Source organism: Eschrichtius robustus, chromosome 20 (genome assembly GCF_028021215.1).
Source record: "Eschrichtius robustus isolate mEscRob2 chromosome 20, mEscRob2.pri, whole genome shotgun sequence".
In the NCBI taxonomy this organism is placed as follows: domain Eukaryota; kingdom Metazoa; phylum Chordata; class Mammalia; order Artiodactyla; family Eschrichtiidae; genus Eschrichtius; species Eschrichtius robustus.
The window spans coordinates 17,015,500-17,031,877 of NC_090843.1; the positions used below are offsets into that span (position 1 = coordinate 17,015,500).

The 16,378-nt window shown below is 45.0% G+C and overlaps 1 protein-coding gene across 3 annotated transcripts; it reads right to left on the reverse strand.

The window, feature by feature from the left end:
* Positions 1–537: 537 nt before the first annotated feature.
* On the reverse strand, positions 538–15,526 carry LOC137754371 (ADP-ribosylation factor 2). 3 transcript variants are annotated; one of them, XM_068529979.1, is made up of 5 exons: positions 15,446–15,526; positions 12,881–13,047; positions 9,480–9,590; positions 4,230–4,354; positions 538–2,328 (listed from the first exon to the last, which is right to left on the reverse strand). In XM_068529979.1, exons 2-5 carry the CDS (start codon positions 13,026–13,028, stop codon positions 2,167–2,169), a joined length of 546 nt encoding a protein of 181 aa, XP_068386080.1. In that variant the 5' UTR covers positions 13,029–13,047; positions 15,446–15,526; the 3' UTR covers positions 538–2,166. The 3 variants fall into 3 exon arrangements, with proteins under 3 accessions (XP_068386080.1, XP_068386081.1, XP_068386082.1); XM_068529980.1 differs by having other exon boundaries at positions 15,378–15,447; XM_068529981.1 differs by lacking the exon at positions 15,446–15,526 and adding an exon at positions 15,125–15,309.
* Positions 15,527–16,378: the final 852 nt, after the last annotated feature.

Below are 16,378 nucleotides of genomic sequence, written 5' to 3' on the forward strand. Positions count from 1 at the left end.
CAGTTTGTGGCCAGCACTGCTAGTCACACCTTGGACATCAAGATATCCCCAGGGAAAACACCAGGCAAGGAATACAAAGGTCTCACAACCCTATGAGGTAGGTATTATCCTCATTTAACAGTTAAGCCAACTGAGGCTCAGAGATATGGAGTCAAAGAGTAACAGGCCTGAGGCCAAGCAGCCAGTGAGGACACAGCTGGGACGTGAAATTGGCTTTCAGGGACCCAAGTCTTTGCTCAAAGCCACTATACTGAAGTGCCCCCCCCCCCCATAAACCCCAAATGACCAGCTCCAAATTCACAGAGAGAGAGACAGCAGTTGAAAGTGTCATGTAAGGTAAGAATGAGGAGCACTGCTGAAAGCAGAGGGGCCGGGACGGCACCTCCGCGGGTTCTGCCTTTTGTGCAAGTGCCGTGGGAGTTTTCAACAGCAAGTCTGCTAAGACGCAGAGGGAAAGGGATTTTAAAGTAGTAGCTCGAGACATCCAGAAGCACATGGCTGTCCTCACCTCCTCCAGAGCAAGTTCTTTACCGGCCAACCAATCAACAAGTGTTTAATGGGACACAGCACTGTACCACGTACACGGCACTAAGCATAAACACAAAAGCCTAAGACACAGTCCCTGCCAATCTGAGGCGTACAATCTAAATCTTTCTCAGGACTTAACTCCATGGTTAAAAATCAAATCTGGACTTCATTGCCAGTATTGCAAGGAACATTCTTCAAAGTCAATGTTTTAAAGAAAAAAACTCCACATTTATCATGGCATGAAATTTCTTCCTAGTAAGAGCAACTTCACTGTTATCAGCAAACAAGGTTTACTTTTGTTAAAATTCATCTTACATTCTCCTCCTCTGTAATCTGAAATGAAGATTTTTTTTGAAAAAGGAATTTTGAAAGGTAGCAGTGGAACAGCTTAGGTACAAATGTGGCCAACAGCTGTCTGGGCGAAAGAGCTCTAGACTATTGAGTGAATCCAGCTCATTTCCAGGCCACTGTTACTACTATTTTGAGGACAACATAAAGCACGTTTCCACGGAAGACAGTATTGCCAACCAGAAGAGGGAGTCAGTGTCACGGAGAGTGGTCTGGACGAGACGTTCTTCACAGCAAGATTTAGCACCAACCAACTCGGCTGCTGGGAGTCTCGTTCCCCGAATGAACCTCTTGATTCTCTCACAAACGCTCAGAACTCACAGGTGTGTGGTTCTGGGAACACAGCTAAGCTAAACTGCAAGTTGGGCTAAGACACTGTACACGGTGACGATTCCATCCCGGGAGCGAAGCTCCTGCTTCGAATGGAGAACATTCAGCGCCGAGGAGTCGGAGTGGCAGCCTCAGGAGACAGGGACGTAGGGACACAAACACGGCGGCGCCTCCCCCTCCTTAACCCGGCCCTGTGAGCGGCGGCGTGGCTTCAGTAAAGAGCCTTGGCCATGCGCTGGGTTCCTACCCCAAAGGGTCTCCATGTGGCAAATACGAGGCAAGGAAGCGAAGGACTAGATGATTTCTACTGTTACGGGGTCTAGCGTTACGGGGGTTTTTTTCTAATGAAAAAGGATCACTGATTCCTCCCAATGAAGTCCATTCAACCAGGATGTCTGGGCTAGAAAATAACTTAAGCTCAGATCTTAACATCTTAACAACTTAACATCTGCGGTAAGCAAGGGCCTTTTTGTCTTTGAGGATCATTTGCTTTAAAGCACTGAAAAGTGACCTGCTAGCTCTGGCAGTGATGGGAAAGAATGACAGTTCCTTCCTTTTTACGAAAGGATGCCAAGTCTAACAGGACCCCCAGGTGTGCAGAGATCCCCCCCAGGCCTGGGCTAGAACCACACAAAGGAAGTCAGCCCACGGCCCGCCCTCCCCCTTCCTCCCACCATGAAGACCACTCTGGCTATCGGGCACCAGGGAACCCTCGGGACTCCTCCGTCGACTGCAAAACTGGTCACCAAAGCTATTGAAATGGAAGGTAGCATATAAAATGTAACACTGGTTGTTTGTAACATGTAAGACTGGTTCCCTTAGAGGGCGTATAAGGCACCATGTGAGAAAGCTGCTCCCACGTCCGGCCACGCACCCACACTCGGCTCCTCACACGCACACACGCACACTGAAGAGGCCAGCTGGCTTTGCCACGACGCACAGGGAACGCAGCGCTTCCCATCACTTCTGGTTTTTGAGCTGGTTGGAGAGCCAGTCCAGGCCTTCGTAAAGCCCATCTCCACTGGTGGCACAAGTAGCCTGAATGTACCAGTTTCTCTGGCGGAGGGAATGTAAGCCAAGCTTGTCTGTTATCTCTGCTGCGTTCATAGCATTGGGAAGATCCTTGAGAGAGAATATTCAAGAGTCAGTCTATAAATGTTATATCCTCATAACGGAACATTATACTCTTCCCCCAACATCTGCCCTTAACCCACAGTCTTCTCTCTAGCCTCCCAGTGGCTCAGGCTCCAAACCTTGAAATCACCCTTAATTTTTTTTTCTCTCTCTCTCTCTCTCCTCTCACAAACTCCACACGAGGAAATCCCACCAGCTCTAACCCTCAAAATATATCCAGAATCTGACCACTTCTCACCACCTGCACAGCTATACCCTGATCCCACCGCCATCACTTCTCACTCGGGTTACTGAAATTACTTCCAAACTGGTCTCCAAGCTTCTGCTCTTGCTCCCAAAGAGTCTAAACACAACCCGGGAGTCAGTGAAAGTCAGATCAAGGCATTCTTCTATCAAAGCCCTGTGACCTCTCCGCCCCTCTCGGGGTAACAGCCCGAGTCCTCAGGATGCTCTGCGAGGCCTTCGTGACCTGAGCCCCCCGTGACCCCTCCTAACTGTCCTGCTCTGCCTACAGCCCTCACCACAAGTTACTATATTATAACATTGACTTACTTAGTGTGTTTATTATCTGCCTCTCGTAACTAGAATGCAAACTTTACCCGGGCAGGAATCTCTATCTTGTTCTCTGATGTATTCCAAGTGCCTAGCACGTAGTAAGCTCAAACCAAATTTGAATAAATTAGCATTAAAGAACAAGGTAGATCTAGATGCAATGATTTGGAAGGATGTCAAAGATATGCTAAGTGAAGAAGCAGGTTCCAAAACAGAATGCTGAATGTGATCTCCAGAATTTAAATATGAATACAATCATATAACTGCTCATATAGGCACAGAAAGTTTTATCTCTGGAAAGAAATTTAAGACATTTAACAATGCTTTACCCTGAAGAGTGGGGCTAGAATGTTTCACTTGATATTGTGAACCGTCTGCATATTTATAGCATGAGCATGTTCTGTTTTTACAATTAAAAAGAACAAATGTCATTTTCTTTTATGAAAGTCCATTGTGTTCACTAGTGAACTTCAAACTGACATCGAATCTAATGGCAGGGTAATGGCTGAGTGAATGATGACCCACCCACCATTTAAAATCATGTTTACAAAGGGCTAGACGACAAGAGAAAATGCCTTCAATAAAGTGACAAAACAGGATGCAACACTGTCAAAACAGTACGATCTCGATTACATAACGAATGTACTCATGGAGGAGAAAGTGCGGGGACACACATCAAAACGTGACCCTGGTTTATCGCAGGCTGGTACATTCCACAGGATTCTGCCTTCTTTTCCACGCTTAGTTCAGCTTCCTGAGGCTGGACGGTTCTACACCCTCCTCCTACTCCTCTTTTACTGCTCTTGGTTATATTTACACAGAAGCCGAGTTTCCCCAAGGATAGGCCCCATATGATCCAATCTCATCTCCTCCTTTGCTTCCCCCCACCCCTAATCCCGTCCCAGCTGCACTGGCTGCCTTCCTGCTGGCCTTCAGGTGTCATCTTATCAGATGTCACCTTATCAGAGAGGCATTCTAGTCCTTCCCCACATCTGCCCCCTCCTCCACAACACTCCCCCCAGACATATTACATGTGGTTTATTGACTGACTCTCCTCCCACTAGAACATAAACTCCATGAACACAGGGATTTTTGTCTGTCTGGTTTACGGCTATATCTATATCACCAATACCTAAAACAATGCCTAGATCTTAGTAAATGCTCAGTTGATATTTGTTGAGCGAGTGAATGAACATAAGACATATGCTAACAAAGCGGTGGAGAGAAAGGCTAGGGACAGGAGAGAGGAAGGCAGGCAGCTAATTAGATATCGCTATTTTTAAGCGAGCAGCGGGCAGTACTTTTCAGTCCCAGGATCCAGAAAGCCAGCGACATACCTGTTTATTTACAAACACCAATAAAACTGCATCTCTGAGCTCATCTTCGGCTAACATTCTGGTTAGTTCTTCTCGGGCTTCATTGACCCGCTCTCTGTCATTACTGTCGACCACAAAAATCAGACCTAGAAAGAAAGCACAAGTGTGTTAGTAATCTGAACCTGGGAAGGCAGCTGTTTATACGTCCTTACAGCTTCTCCCTGCTTACACGTGTGGTTTCACTGAAAGCAATCAATACGGAAGGATATATAGTCTTTAGAGTTGGGAAGCCTCCTGTACACCCAACTAGCCTTTTTCAGAGGCATCTAGCCCTTCACCAGATTAACAATAACAAGAATAGAGAGAGAAAAGGTTAGGCCTATTTTTCATCACTTCATTTCTACATCACGCCTACATGATGAAGACCCAATAAAAATCTGTGGACATCCAAGTTCAGATAAGCTTCCCTGGTTGGCAATGCTCTGCGGATGTCACACAGCGATGTGCCAGAAGGGTAATGCATTCTGACCCCGTGGGAAGAGGACGAGGCAAGCTTTGTGTGTGGTACCTCCCAGATCTCGCCCTACGCATCTCTTCCCTTGGCTGGTTCATTTGTATACTTTTGCTATAACAGAACTGTAAGTATAGCGCTCCCCTGAGTCCTGTGAGTTGTTTTAATGAATACTGAACCTGAGGGGATATTTGGAACTGCCAAATTTGCAGACAGCTGGAAAAAAGTGAGGGTGGTCTGGGGAGCCCCGAATTTGCAGCTGGTGTCTGAAGTGAGGGAGTCTTGTGCCCTTAACCTGTGACGTACGGCCCAACCCCAGGTAGTTGGTGTCAGAAGTCTTTGCAGCATTCCACACTATACAGCAGCAGAGAAATCCCAGGAAGCAAAAGACAGGTCAGAGAAAGGGACCACCACACTGTACGTGAGCAAAGGTGGCTGAAGCCTGCACAGATCTGGTCACCGCCACATTGGCTGGAGGCAGAGGCGGGGCCGATAGGATCTCAGAGGAGGTGCCCAGGAGGGATCCGGCACACATTCCAGACACAGGATGCAGAAGACTCTCTAAGCAGTAGTCCACGTGACATTAATGGTAATAACAACTGGATGGTTAGCTGACAATAAGCCTTCTGTGAGACAAAAATGGGAAGTGGCTGCCAAAAGAACTAACTTGATCCTAGGCTGTATCAACAGTAGTGACAGCAACTCAGTTTCTAAAACACGGGCAACAAAAAGCCGATGCTACAGTGCGTCAGTCAGAACATCCTGGGAATGTTACGTGGTTGGTGCTGGACCCCACACTCTAAGACACAGGCGAACTGGAGGGACAAAGAATGACTGGGACGGCAAAGGAATTAGATACCATGTCATATGAAAAACAAATTTATATAACTGGAAATATTTTGCCTAGAGAAAAGATTCAATGAGGGGACTGACAGCTGTCTTCAAATATCTAGAAGCTGTGACATAAAGAGAGGTTCGACTTGTTGTAAGTAGATGGAAGATCAGTGGGCAAAACTACAGGAGGTCAAGGTGATAAAGACTCAAGAGAAATGCAGGGGCAATGGGCTGCCTCAGGAGGCGTGCCTGTCACTGAAGATGCTTGTGCCCAGCTTAAGCGGCAACTTCTGGGGACACTGCAGAAGGGATTCTGCTGACGGGAAGGGCAGTGGAATGAGATGACCTCTGGGTTCCTTCTGATACTGAGATCGCACCACCATGTCTAGGAGGGAAAATCTGTGCTGGCCCTCGGCCCTTTCCCTCTGTGCTTCCCAGGCCCACCCAACAGCTGCCTGACCAGCTGTCTGGAGCAGCCCACTCTGGCAGACGGGAGTGTCCACAGCTTCTGAATGTCTGGGGCTTACATGAGACTCAAAGTCATGTCTGTTACATCACATCAGACCAGAAAAATGAAGAACATTCAAACGCCCCCACCAAAGATTTGATAGGCTGCCAGTAAGTTCTGGACTCTTATCATAACTAAGCAAACGAGGTTATCCTGAAATGTGAGGAGATCCTTAGTCTCCAATTCGAAACTGACAGGGTGGAAGCTGACGTATTATCCCTTTGCCGTTCCTAATAGAAAGAAAGAAAGGTTTATAAATTTAGGTCCCATTTTATACTGTTTTTATTTAGATCCTTAGGTGAGAAACAAAAGAACCTAGCCATCAGACTGACTACACTTCTGAACTAAGAAAACCTAGAAAAGGTAAATTTACAAATGAATAGTACGCTGTAATTTGTTTTTAGAAGTGGGGAGAAGAAAATTTAAATTAAAAAAGACAGCCTGACTGTTGGGAAGTTGGCAGGAAAAATAGGGGCAACATCCAAGATTACTAATGGCTGAAATGTTTGGACCCACCAGACAGCAAATCCATTCTTCAAAAGTCCCCATTTGCTAATTTCATGAAGAGTCTAAACCACCCACCACAAGGTCCTAGAATATAGCCAGTTAGTTCCCCACCATCACAGCAGTAGTTATTGAAACTCAATGAAATTAGGCTTGTTATAAATAGAGCACTGAAAACAAACAGGCATTTCTACTTGGTGACTGAGTGTGACCACTCTTAATAAGGTGGGTAAAGGGAACCCTGCCTGAGAATGAGGACAAAAAACCTCTAGTAATTTGGACTCTGTGACAGTTAATTTTATGTGTCAACTTGACTGGGCCACAGGGTGCCCAGACATTTGGTCAAACAGTATTCTGGGTGTGTCTGTGAGGGTGTTTCTGGATGAGATTAACATTTGAATCAGGACACTGAGTACAGCAGATTGAGCTCCTCAGTGTGCTCTAGTCCAATCCAATGAAGGCCCGATTAGGACAAAAGAGAGGACGAAAGAATTCACTCGTCTTGGAGCTGGGATATGTGTCTTCTGCCTTTGGACTGGAATTTAATCATCAGCTCTCCCGGGTCTCCAGCCTGCCAACTGCAGGTCCCGGGACTCCTCAGCCTCCACAACCATGTAAGCCAATTCCTTATAATAAATCACATATACACACACATATATATACACAAAAACATATGTGCATACACGTATGGAGAGCCATCCATCATACTGGTTCTGTTTTTCTGGAGAACCCAGACTAATACAGGCTCCTGAGTGCCCTCTACCTTCCAACCACAGAACTAAGCATTTTATAAAATTAACCTCATTCAAGCCAAATGATCCGGCACAGTAGGTATTCACCTCCATTTTATAGATGAGGAAATCGAGACAGGAAAGATTACCTAACTTTCCCAAGGTTTCAGAGCAGAGCTGTGGTTCAAACCCACATTTTCTACTTTTATCACTGGTGAGGAATTACAACAGTTTGACCAATATGGCAAGTGCCAATCCAGGTTAAATGGACACTCTGAGTATCAAAAAGCGCATTGTCTGCAACGGATTGAAACACAAAGACATAAAAATCTAAGAGTCAGTGCTTCCCTGGTGGCACAGTGGTTAAGAATCTGCCTGCCAATGCAGGGAACACGGGTTCGAGCCCTGGTCTGGGAAGATCCCACATGCCGCGGAGCAACTAAGCCCGTGAGGCACAACTACTGAGCCTGCGCGTCTAGAGCCTGTGCTCCGCAACAAGAGATGCCACGACAATGAGAAGCCCGCACACCGCGATGAAGAGTAGCCCCCGCTCACCACAACTAGAGGAAGCCCGCGCACAGAAACGAAAACCCAACACAGCCAAATAAATAAATAAATAAATTTATTTAAAAAAATCTAAGAATCATCATGGAAGGTTGCTAGGGTATCGAGTTGTTTCTCTAAAAATCAATAAAGGGAAAGAATTAAATATCTTTCCTGCCTTTCTTATATAAACTATATTTCAGAGAAACCAAATATTTGATGAAGGGATTCTTTGTTTAGAAGGATTTCAGCTTAATAGACTCAGATGGAATGACAGAAAAAAATGGAGGGATAAACTGTTGGAGAGTAGCAGACGACTAAAGAGACATAACAATGAAAGGCAACGTGTAAACGTTGATTCCTTTGCAAACAAATCAAATGTGAAAAGGACGTATTTGATACAACTGGAAAAATCTGAATAAGGACTGGGTACCAGATATTAAAGAAAGAATGTTAATTTTGGAAGTGTGATAATGCATGGAGATTATGTTTTAAGAAAGTCTTTATCAGTTTGAAATAAACACTGAAGGATGTATGAGTAAAAGGCATCATGTCTGGCATTTGCTGTAACACACTCTGGGCAAAACGCTGATAACTGTTGAAGCTGGGTGATGAGTTCGTGGGGATTTGTTATGTATCCTTTTCCTTTTTTGCTTTAAATTTTCCACTAACAAAACTGAAAAAAGAAAAGATAAATGCACTATTTTGAGGAAACACATTCTAAATCTATAGGCTAAGGAAATAACTACAAATAGAGTTAAGTGTTAAAGGTAATAGCTAAAATAATGATACAAAATATAAAGGGACAGTCGACTCAGGTACTTGGTCTGAAAAGATCAACAAATATGGGTCTTTACTATGAAACACATGCAATGAAAACACCATAGGTAGTAGAATCTTCAAAATTAAAAAAGTCCAAATAAATTCTAAAATGAGTATGTAGATGCCAGGTGGTTATGATTCTACATGAGAATCAGGGCGTAAAAACTATACGAACAGCTTACGGATATCTTGACAGGTGATACTCCGTAAGGTATCATTTATCCAAAATATAATCAATGAAAAAAACTCAAATAGATTGATGGGGGACTGGGACACGTTAAAACCCCAAATTTTAAGAAACCAGTGATAAGGAAATAAGGTAATGATCTGGGATATTCATGCTTATTCAAGCACTTGTAGAATAACAGCGCAGTAGGGAGGCACTGTGGCCACATAGGATGCTGGGATTTGGGATTCCAGCCATCCCTGTTCATTTCTTTCTCTCCATGGGCATGATTTTCAAATATTCTCCACAGGTTTAAAAGAGTGTACTGAATTCAAGTTCTTCAAAAATTGGTACTTCATCTAAGGCACATACAACTTTCAATTAACCAAAAGATGAAATTCATTAGAACAACCATTTTCTAACTGTTCTGGATTAAGAGGATATTCCTATATAAGGCATTAAAGCCCAAGTACTTTTTCAAGGAAGGTTTCTCAAAAAGAAACCTCCCCAGTAAGTGTAAGTGGGTCAGCAGAAAAGAAGGAATGACTGACAGTCCAAATAAAGCAGCGCACCACAAGGTTTTGCTTCAATCATCGACCTTTAGGTGCGTTTAACAGAAATGATTGCAAGGCTAGAACTGGATAATCTTTACCTTGTGTGTTCTGGAAATAATGTCGCCACAAAGGTCTGATTTTGTCCTGGCCACCAACATCCCAGACCGTGAAGCTGATGTTTTTATATTCTACCGTCTCCACGTTGAAACCTAAATTGGGAAGATGGAGAAAGTGTTTAATGAAGACTTTTGCTGGTTCAACAATTCAAAATAATTTCAGCTAACTTTTGGACAGTACTTTTCATTTACGAAGCAGCTTGCCAGTCAAAGATCCATAGCTTACAAAACAGAATGTGTTAGTCAGCATTCTCCCCCGTGCATTGTGACAGGTGTCTCCCACCTTCTCCACTCCCTCCGGTCTCCCTCCTCACACCTCCCCTCCCTCTCCCAGCAGCTCTTCCTGCATACTTCAGAGCAAACAGAAGCCATCAATGGGACTGCTTCCGCTTCCCACCACCACACACTGTAGAAACTCATCTACATCTTCACCCACACTTTTCTCCCTCCCTCTTGGAGCAATGGAAGGGGGCAACTAGCTAATGCCAATCCCATCCCCCCATGTGCTGGATCCAATTCACCCACGCTGTCTGGAAACTTCAAAATCTCCAACCTGTTTAAGTCTTTTGCATCTTTCAAAAAAGATGACTCCGGGCTTCCCTGGTGGCGCAGTGGTTGAGAATCTGCCTGCTAATGCAGGGGACATGGGTTCGCGCCCTGGTCTGGGAAGATCCCACATGCCGCGGAGCAACTAGGCCCGTGAGCCACAACTACTGAGCCTGTGCGTCTGGAGCCTGTGCTCCGCGACAAGAGAGGCCGCGATAGTGAGAGGCCTGCGCACCGCGATGAAGAGTGGCTCCCGCTTGCCACAACTAGAGAAAGCCCTCGCACAGAAACGAAGACCCAACATAGCAATCAATCAATCAATAAATAAATAAATCTTAAAAAAAAAAATTAAAAAAAAAAAAACAGATGACTCCACACCTTCACGCGCTACCACCCTCTATTTTCCCTTTTAAAGTCAAACTTCTCTAAGACGTTTAGCTACCTTCACTGTGCCAACTTTGTCACCTCTCACTCAATACACCTTAGTTCTACTTTACCATGTTTTGCTGGTTTCGCCAAGGTCAGCAAGGTCACCATGTCAGTAAATCTGACAAATGCTTTCCACTTCTTATGTGATTTGATTTTATATCTGACACTACTGCTCACCCCCTCCTTGAAACTCCTCCCTGGCTTCCCATTTTCCTTCTGTCTCTATGGCTGTACCTTCTCAGTCTCTTTAGTGAGCTCAGCCACATCTCACTGATTTTTAATTGATGCTTAGTTCAAAATCATTTACATAGAACTGTTGCACGTAACCTAACCATCCATCACTGGAAATTTGTTAAACATATAGCCACATAATGGAATACTATCTAGTTACTAAAATTTGATGTTGATCTGTACTGATTATTACTTAAGCTCCCAAACATAGTGGCTTAGAACAACGATTTTCCCCCCTACCCAATTCTGTGGGTTGCCTGGGCTTCTTTCTCTTGTAGATGCATTCAACTATTGAGTCCTTTGGGGGCTAGGCTGGACTTCCCTCTCTCCAGGTGGCCTTTTTATTCCCAAGGAGCACTGAGCAACCTCACGTGCTGGTGGTAGTGTTCCAAAAGAACAAACCCCAAGACACAGCACTTATCAAATCTTCGTGTGAATCACATTTGCTGATGTGCCCTTGGCCAAAGCAAGTCACATGGCCAAGCTCAGCAACACTGTGGAAGGGGACTGCACAGGCGTATGGCTACTGAGGGGCATGATTCATTGGGGGCCATTAGTTTAACAATCTACCACAAAATCAGTATTCAATTCATTCACCAAATATTTCCTGGACATCTATTATGTGCCACGCATTTTGCTAGGCGCCTGGGGACAGTGGTGAACAAGGCAGACATGAGTCTTGCTCTTATTCACACTTTTGGAAGAGAGACAGTGAGCAAGCAATGACAAATGTGCTCAGAGTTACTAAGAAGTTCAGGTTGCTGTGGAAACTTACAACAGGGGAAAATCCATCCAAGGGATCAGGAGAGGCGACCCTGAGAAATGATGCTTAAACTGAGACGGAAAGAATGAGCTGGCATTAGCTACATAAAGGGGGGAGGGGGGTAAAAAAGAAGGCAGGAAACACATTGTTTAACGCAGAGTAAGTTGGAAGACAGCATGCATATGACTTCACAAAGATATTCACCTAAGTCACAGTGTTTTTTAACACTTGTTTAGATTTTTTTTGTATGTATGACATTATGGAAGCATGAATTATTTTTATAATTGCAGAAAACCAAGTAATTATGCTATTTTCATTTTGGACTAATAACATTTTTAAAATCATGGGTATGAACATTTTCTCCATCTGGTTTCCTCTTCCTTTAAGTGCTGCAATCTCTGAAGCTACTGCCCAAGTTGGAAGTTGATCGGTTGGTTCCTGTGCCTAATCCAACATTCAGAACACTACTGACATTCACATGCCATCCTGGGGAGGCTATTCTCGCTCAGGAGTTTGGACCTGGAGGCAGCTGATGAGGCACAGACTAAGTTCTGTCAAAACTGCCTTTGAGGGGCTTCCCTGGTGGCGCAGCGGTTAAGAGTCCGCCTGCCAATTCAGGGGACTCGGGTTTGAGCCCTGGTCCGGGAAGATCCCACATGCCGCAGAGCAACTAAGCCCGTGCGCCACAACTACTGAGCCTGCGCTCTAGAGCCCACAAGCCACAACTACTGAAGCCTGAGCGCCTAGAGCCTGTGCTCTGCAACAAAAGAAGCCACCTCAATGATAAGGCTGTGCCCCACAATGAAGAGTAGCCCCCGCTCACTGTAACTAGAGAAAGCCCACGCACCGCAACGAAGACCCAATGCAGCCAAAAATAAATAAATAAAATAAATAAATTTGTAAAAAACAAAAAACAAACAAAAAAAAACCTGCCTTTGCAAAAGTCTTAAATAGATGACAAAACACAGTGCTGGTTTGCAGGAATAACTACACCGCCAGATAGTCCTCCAGCATTTGAACAAATCAGATTCTTCACTTGACCACCAGCTCAAAAAAAAATCATACTACATCTTTAAACACTAGGAACATACTTGGTATGGAGAGATGCTTCCACTTAGAAAGGCCAGCTGGAAGAAAGATGGATTTTAATAATCATTATCTTTTTCTTTTTTTTGCCAAGCAGATACGGTTAAACTTGTTCCACCTAAATGTGTTCGTATGCCTCCCCTGTAAACATAGCGATGTGCCAGAGAGGCCAGGGAGCAATTAGGAAATTGTATATTACCTGGTTTTGGCCTCAAAACCGCTCTCGGGGCGGACAAGATTTTCCAAAAAAAATTCAATAATGCAAGAAGTATGTAAAAGTATAACATACTAAAGTGTAAACTGGTCTTGTCATAGGTCGTTAACATACCTATCGTAGGGATGGTAGTCACAATCTCTCCCAGCTTCAATTTATACAAGATGGTGGTTTTTCCAGCGGCATCCAAACCCACCATAAGAATCCGCATCTCTTTTTTCCCAAATAGACTTTTAAACAGTTTTTCAAAAACGTTCCCCATTGTAACTGAATTCTGTGACCTGAAGGAAAAGAAAGGCAAGTCAAGTAATTGTTCTTTGCAGAGATATAGAAACATAAATATAAGATATATACATGAAATACAAGTCTCCATTAGAGGTGGCTCCTAGTAAATACTGAACAATTTTAAGTATAGTTTGGCCAGTAAGGAGTAGAGTATCTTGTTTTCAAAGGGAAACTCAACTAAGCCTTTTGATGCCTTGCCAAAAAATTCTCTTTTCCACTGCAGCATCCAAGTGGGATATGTGAAGCACAGTCTCAATGGTGGCAGGCTTTAGTCATCTTAAGTATGAAAGCAATGTCACAACAGACACAACTCACACTTCTGAAATGAGAACTCAGGAAGCGGAGAACCAGTTGATTTTACACGATGTGAAGCAAAGTCTTTAAGGCAGGTTAAATATCAGCGCCTTTTAGAAATTCAGTAGTTGCCTTTGGCTAGCAGACAGTATCAAGACCCAGAAAAGAATCTAAAAAACTTCAGAGGTGAGGAAATACAGCACTGGGAAACTGCACTGCTAACAGAGAAATTAACTAGGCAAAGAGTAGAGGAGACACCATAGCATCCAGTGTCGACCATCACCTTACTCTTAATTATTTTTAGCTTTTTTGGAAACAATTCACACACATAAAAACATAAATGATAATGTACATGAACCAAATCAAAAAAAGATGATTACCAGCGACCCAGATCTCCTTGTGCCCCTTCCCAATCATTACTCCTCAAAAGGTAATCACTATATTGACGTCTAACTGCATAAATATTCAATATTTTTCAGTAGAGTGCATGATAGATTCTATAAAGGAAGGCAATAGTAAAGACAGATTAGGGACTTCCCTGGTGGCGCACTGGTTAAGAATGCACTTGCCAATGCAGGGGACACGGGTTCGAGCCCTGGTGTGGGAAGATCCCACATGCCGACGAGCAACTAAGCCCATGTGCCACAACTACTGAGCTTGCGCTCTAGAGCCCACGAGCCACAGCCACTGAGCCCGCGTGCCACAACTACTGAAACCCGCACACCTAGAGCCCGTGCTCTGCAACAAGAGAAACCACCACAATGAGAAGCCCGAGCACCACAACGAAGAGTAGCCCGCTCGCTGCAGCTAGCGAAAAGCCTGCACACAGCAATGAAGACCCAACACAGCCAAAAATAAATAAAAATTTAAAAAAAAGACACATTAGCTCTGCAGAAATTTATTCTACGTCTTTAATTTTAACAGATCAGCCTATGTGAAGTGTGAGCTTGACATTCTAATTAAAGACTTAAAAGTAGTACTGTCTACAACCCTAACCTTGTTCCTGGAAGTCTACAAAAATTCTTCAAAGAGAAATAAAAAATCCTTGTTTCCCTTTAAACTGCTAACCATAGGAAAACTTTATTCCTGAGCAGAGCAGGGTTAAGACAGAACAAGGACAGCCCATCTCCCATTCATCGGGACCCTAGGGACCTCAGAGGGGAGGTCACCAAGTTCCAGAGGCCCACCTCTGAAACTCAACTGTGTCCTACAGTAGCTTAACTTCATGGATGAGGTCCAAGCACACACCATTTTATTCTACGACCTGAGAAAAGGAGCAGAGCATTTATTCTGTACATAAATTAGGTACAGGGGAACTGCTGCAACCAAAGAATAATGATGAATGCTTTAATCATTCACAGAAGGGCCATATAGAAAGTATATATAAGTCCAATGCACTATGGCACTCAAAATCTTGTTGGGCGACAAAACTAAAGATTCCTTATCTTCGTTTCCGAAGAAAAGATAAATCTCACAGATGAGAAAAAAACAGTGAGAAACATTCTGGGGGAGGGAAAGTACTTCCCACTTAGATGTCCTATGAAGCAAATACTCGATTCCTCCTCCCAACTACAGTACACCTCCAAGGTTCTCCCTCCTGCTTCTCTTTTCCTCTTTTTCCTACTCATCTGCCAGAGGCGCCCAGAGCCCGCTGCGCTGCTAGAGACCCTCTGGAAGACGCCGGCGACCCTGGCGCCTCTTTGGCACGCTCACCCTCCCCTACCACAAGCACCAACTGTCCATCAGGGAGAACTGCGTGGAGATCTCCAGGACACGAACCAGAACGGGTGGCCAAGTGGGCGTGCGCAGCGGGCAGGCACGCGCGCTGGGTCCCCGGGGAAGGCGTCCGAGTGTCCTTTCTGCCCAGCCGCCAGGCCGCTTCCTCTCGACCTCCGGGCACCCGGGAGAGCGGAGGGCCCAGCGACGGACGAGCCAAGCCTCTCTGGATCCCCGCAGCCCCTGGCCTACAGGAGGGCGGAGAAGGGACAAGACCCCTTTCTGCAAGCCACCCGCTGCTCTCTAGCTTCCCGACCTCTGAAGGTGCGGAAATCCAGCCAGGCCTTGAGTGCCGCAACCCTCTCTCCCCAGTCCGCGACTCACCGGTCCCCAAACTGACCACGGGTACGAATACCACTGCCTTTAGGATTTCTGATCTTCTCTGCGAAATGGCGACGGGCTTGGGGCGGGAACAGTAACCAACCAATCACCCGTCGCCTCTTGGAGCTTTTGTACCAGTGAGCGCGAGGTTCCGTGAGTGACAACAAATCTGGCCAATGTAAAGGACAATAGCAGCCGGGGAGGGAGGAGACCCGCCCCTCGCGACCTAGGCGACGGCACGAAGCTCTGGAAATGCCGGCTTCATCTTCCAATGACAGCTCACCGGGTCCTGGCGAGACACGCCCATATGCCCCGCCCCTAGGCTGTGCGCGACCAATCAAAAAAGTAAAAAGATTTCCGGTTTGCTCCGCCAATCAACTCGGAAAAATTCAAAGGATTGAACTAACCCCATTCGGACCAACTGGGTAGGGGCATGTGGGCGGGGCCAAGTTCATAGTGATATTTAAGGAAATTTGCTGCGGTTGAGCTAAAAGTAGAAACTAGTTTGGGGCGTTGTTTTGTGTGGGAAACATCCAGACACCGACACCGAAATTAGGCATAAGGAAGGTTTCCTGTTCAGTCTGAAGCTAGACAGCCGCCCTGCTTTTGAAGAGATTTTCAACAGTTGGGGAAAATACTAGCCACCTGCACCTGCGTTCAGGCGCACAGAACCACAGTCCTCACTTTCTGAGAAATACTCTCAATAACTCAGCCCCCTAATGCCAACTTGGTTCACTAAAAAGTTTACAAACGTCCGTAAATGGTACATAACTGTTCCTAATGGTACATAAACAGAGAAACTAACATCCATTGAACGTGGTATGTGCCAGGAAATATGTTAAGGACTTAACCTGCATGACCATAAAACCCCGTTAGTTGGAATCTACTATTATTCCCATTTTACAAAGGGGAAAATTAAGTAGCCGGGCAGAGTTT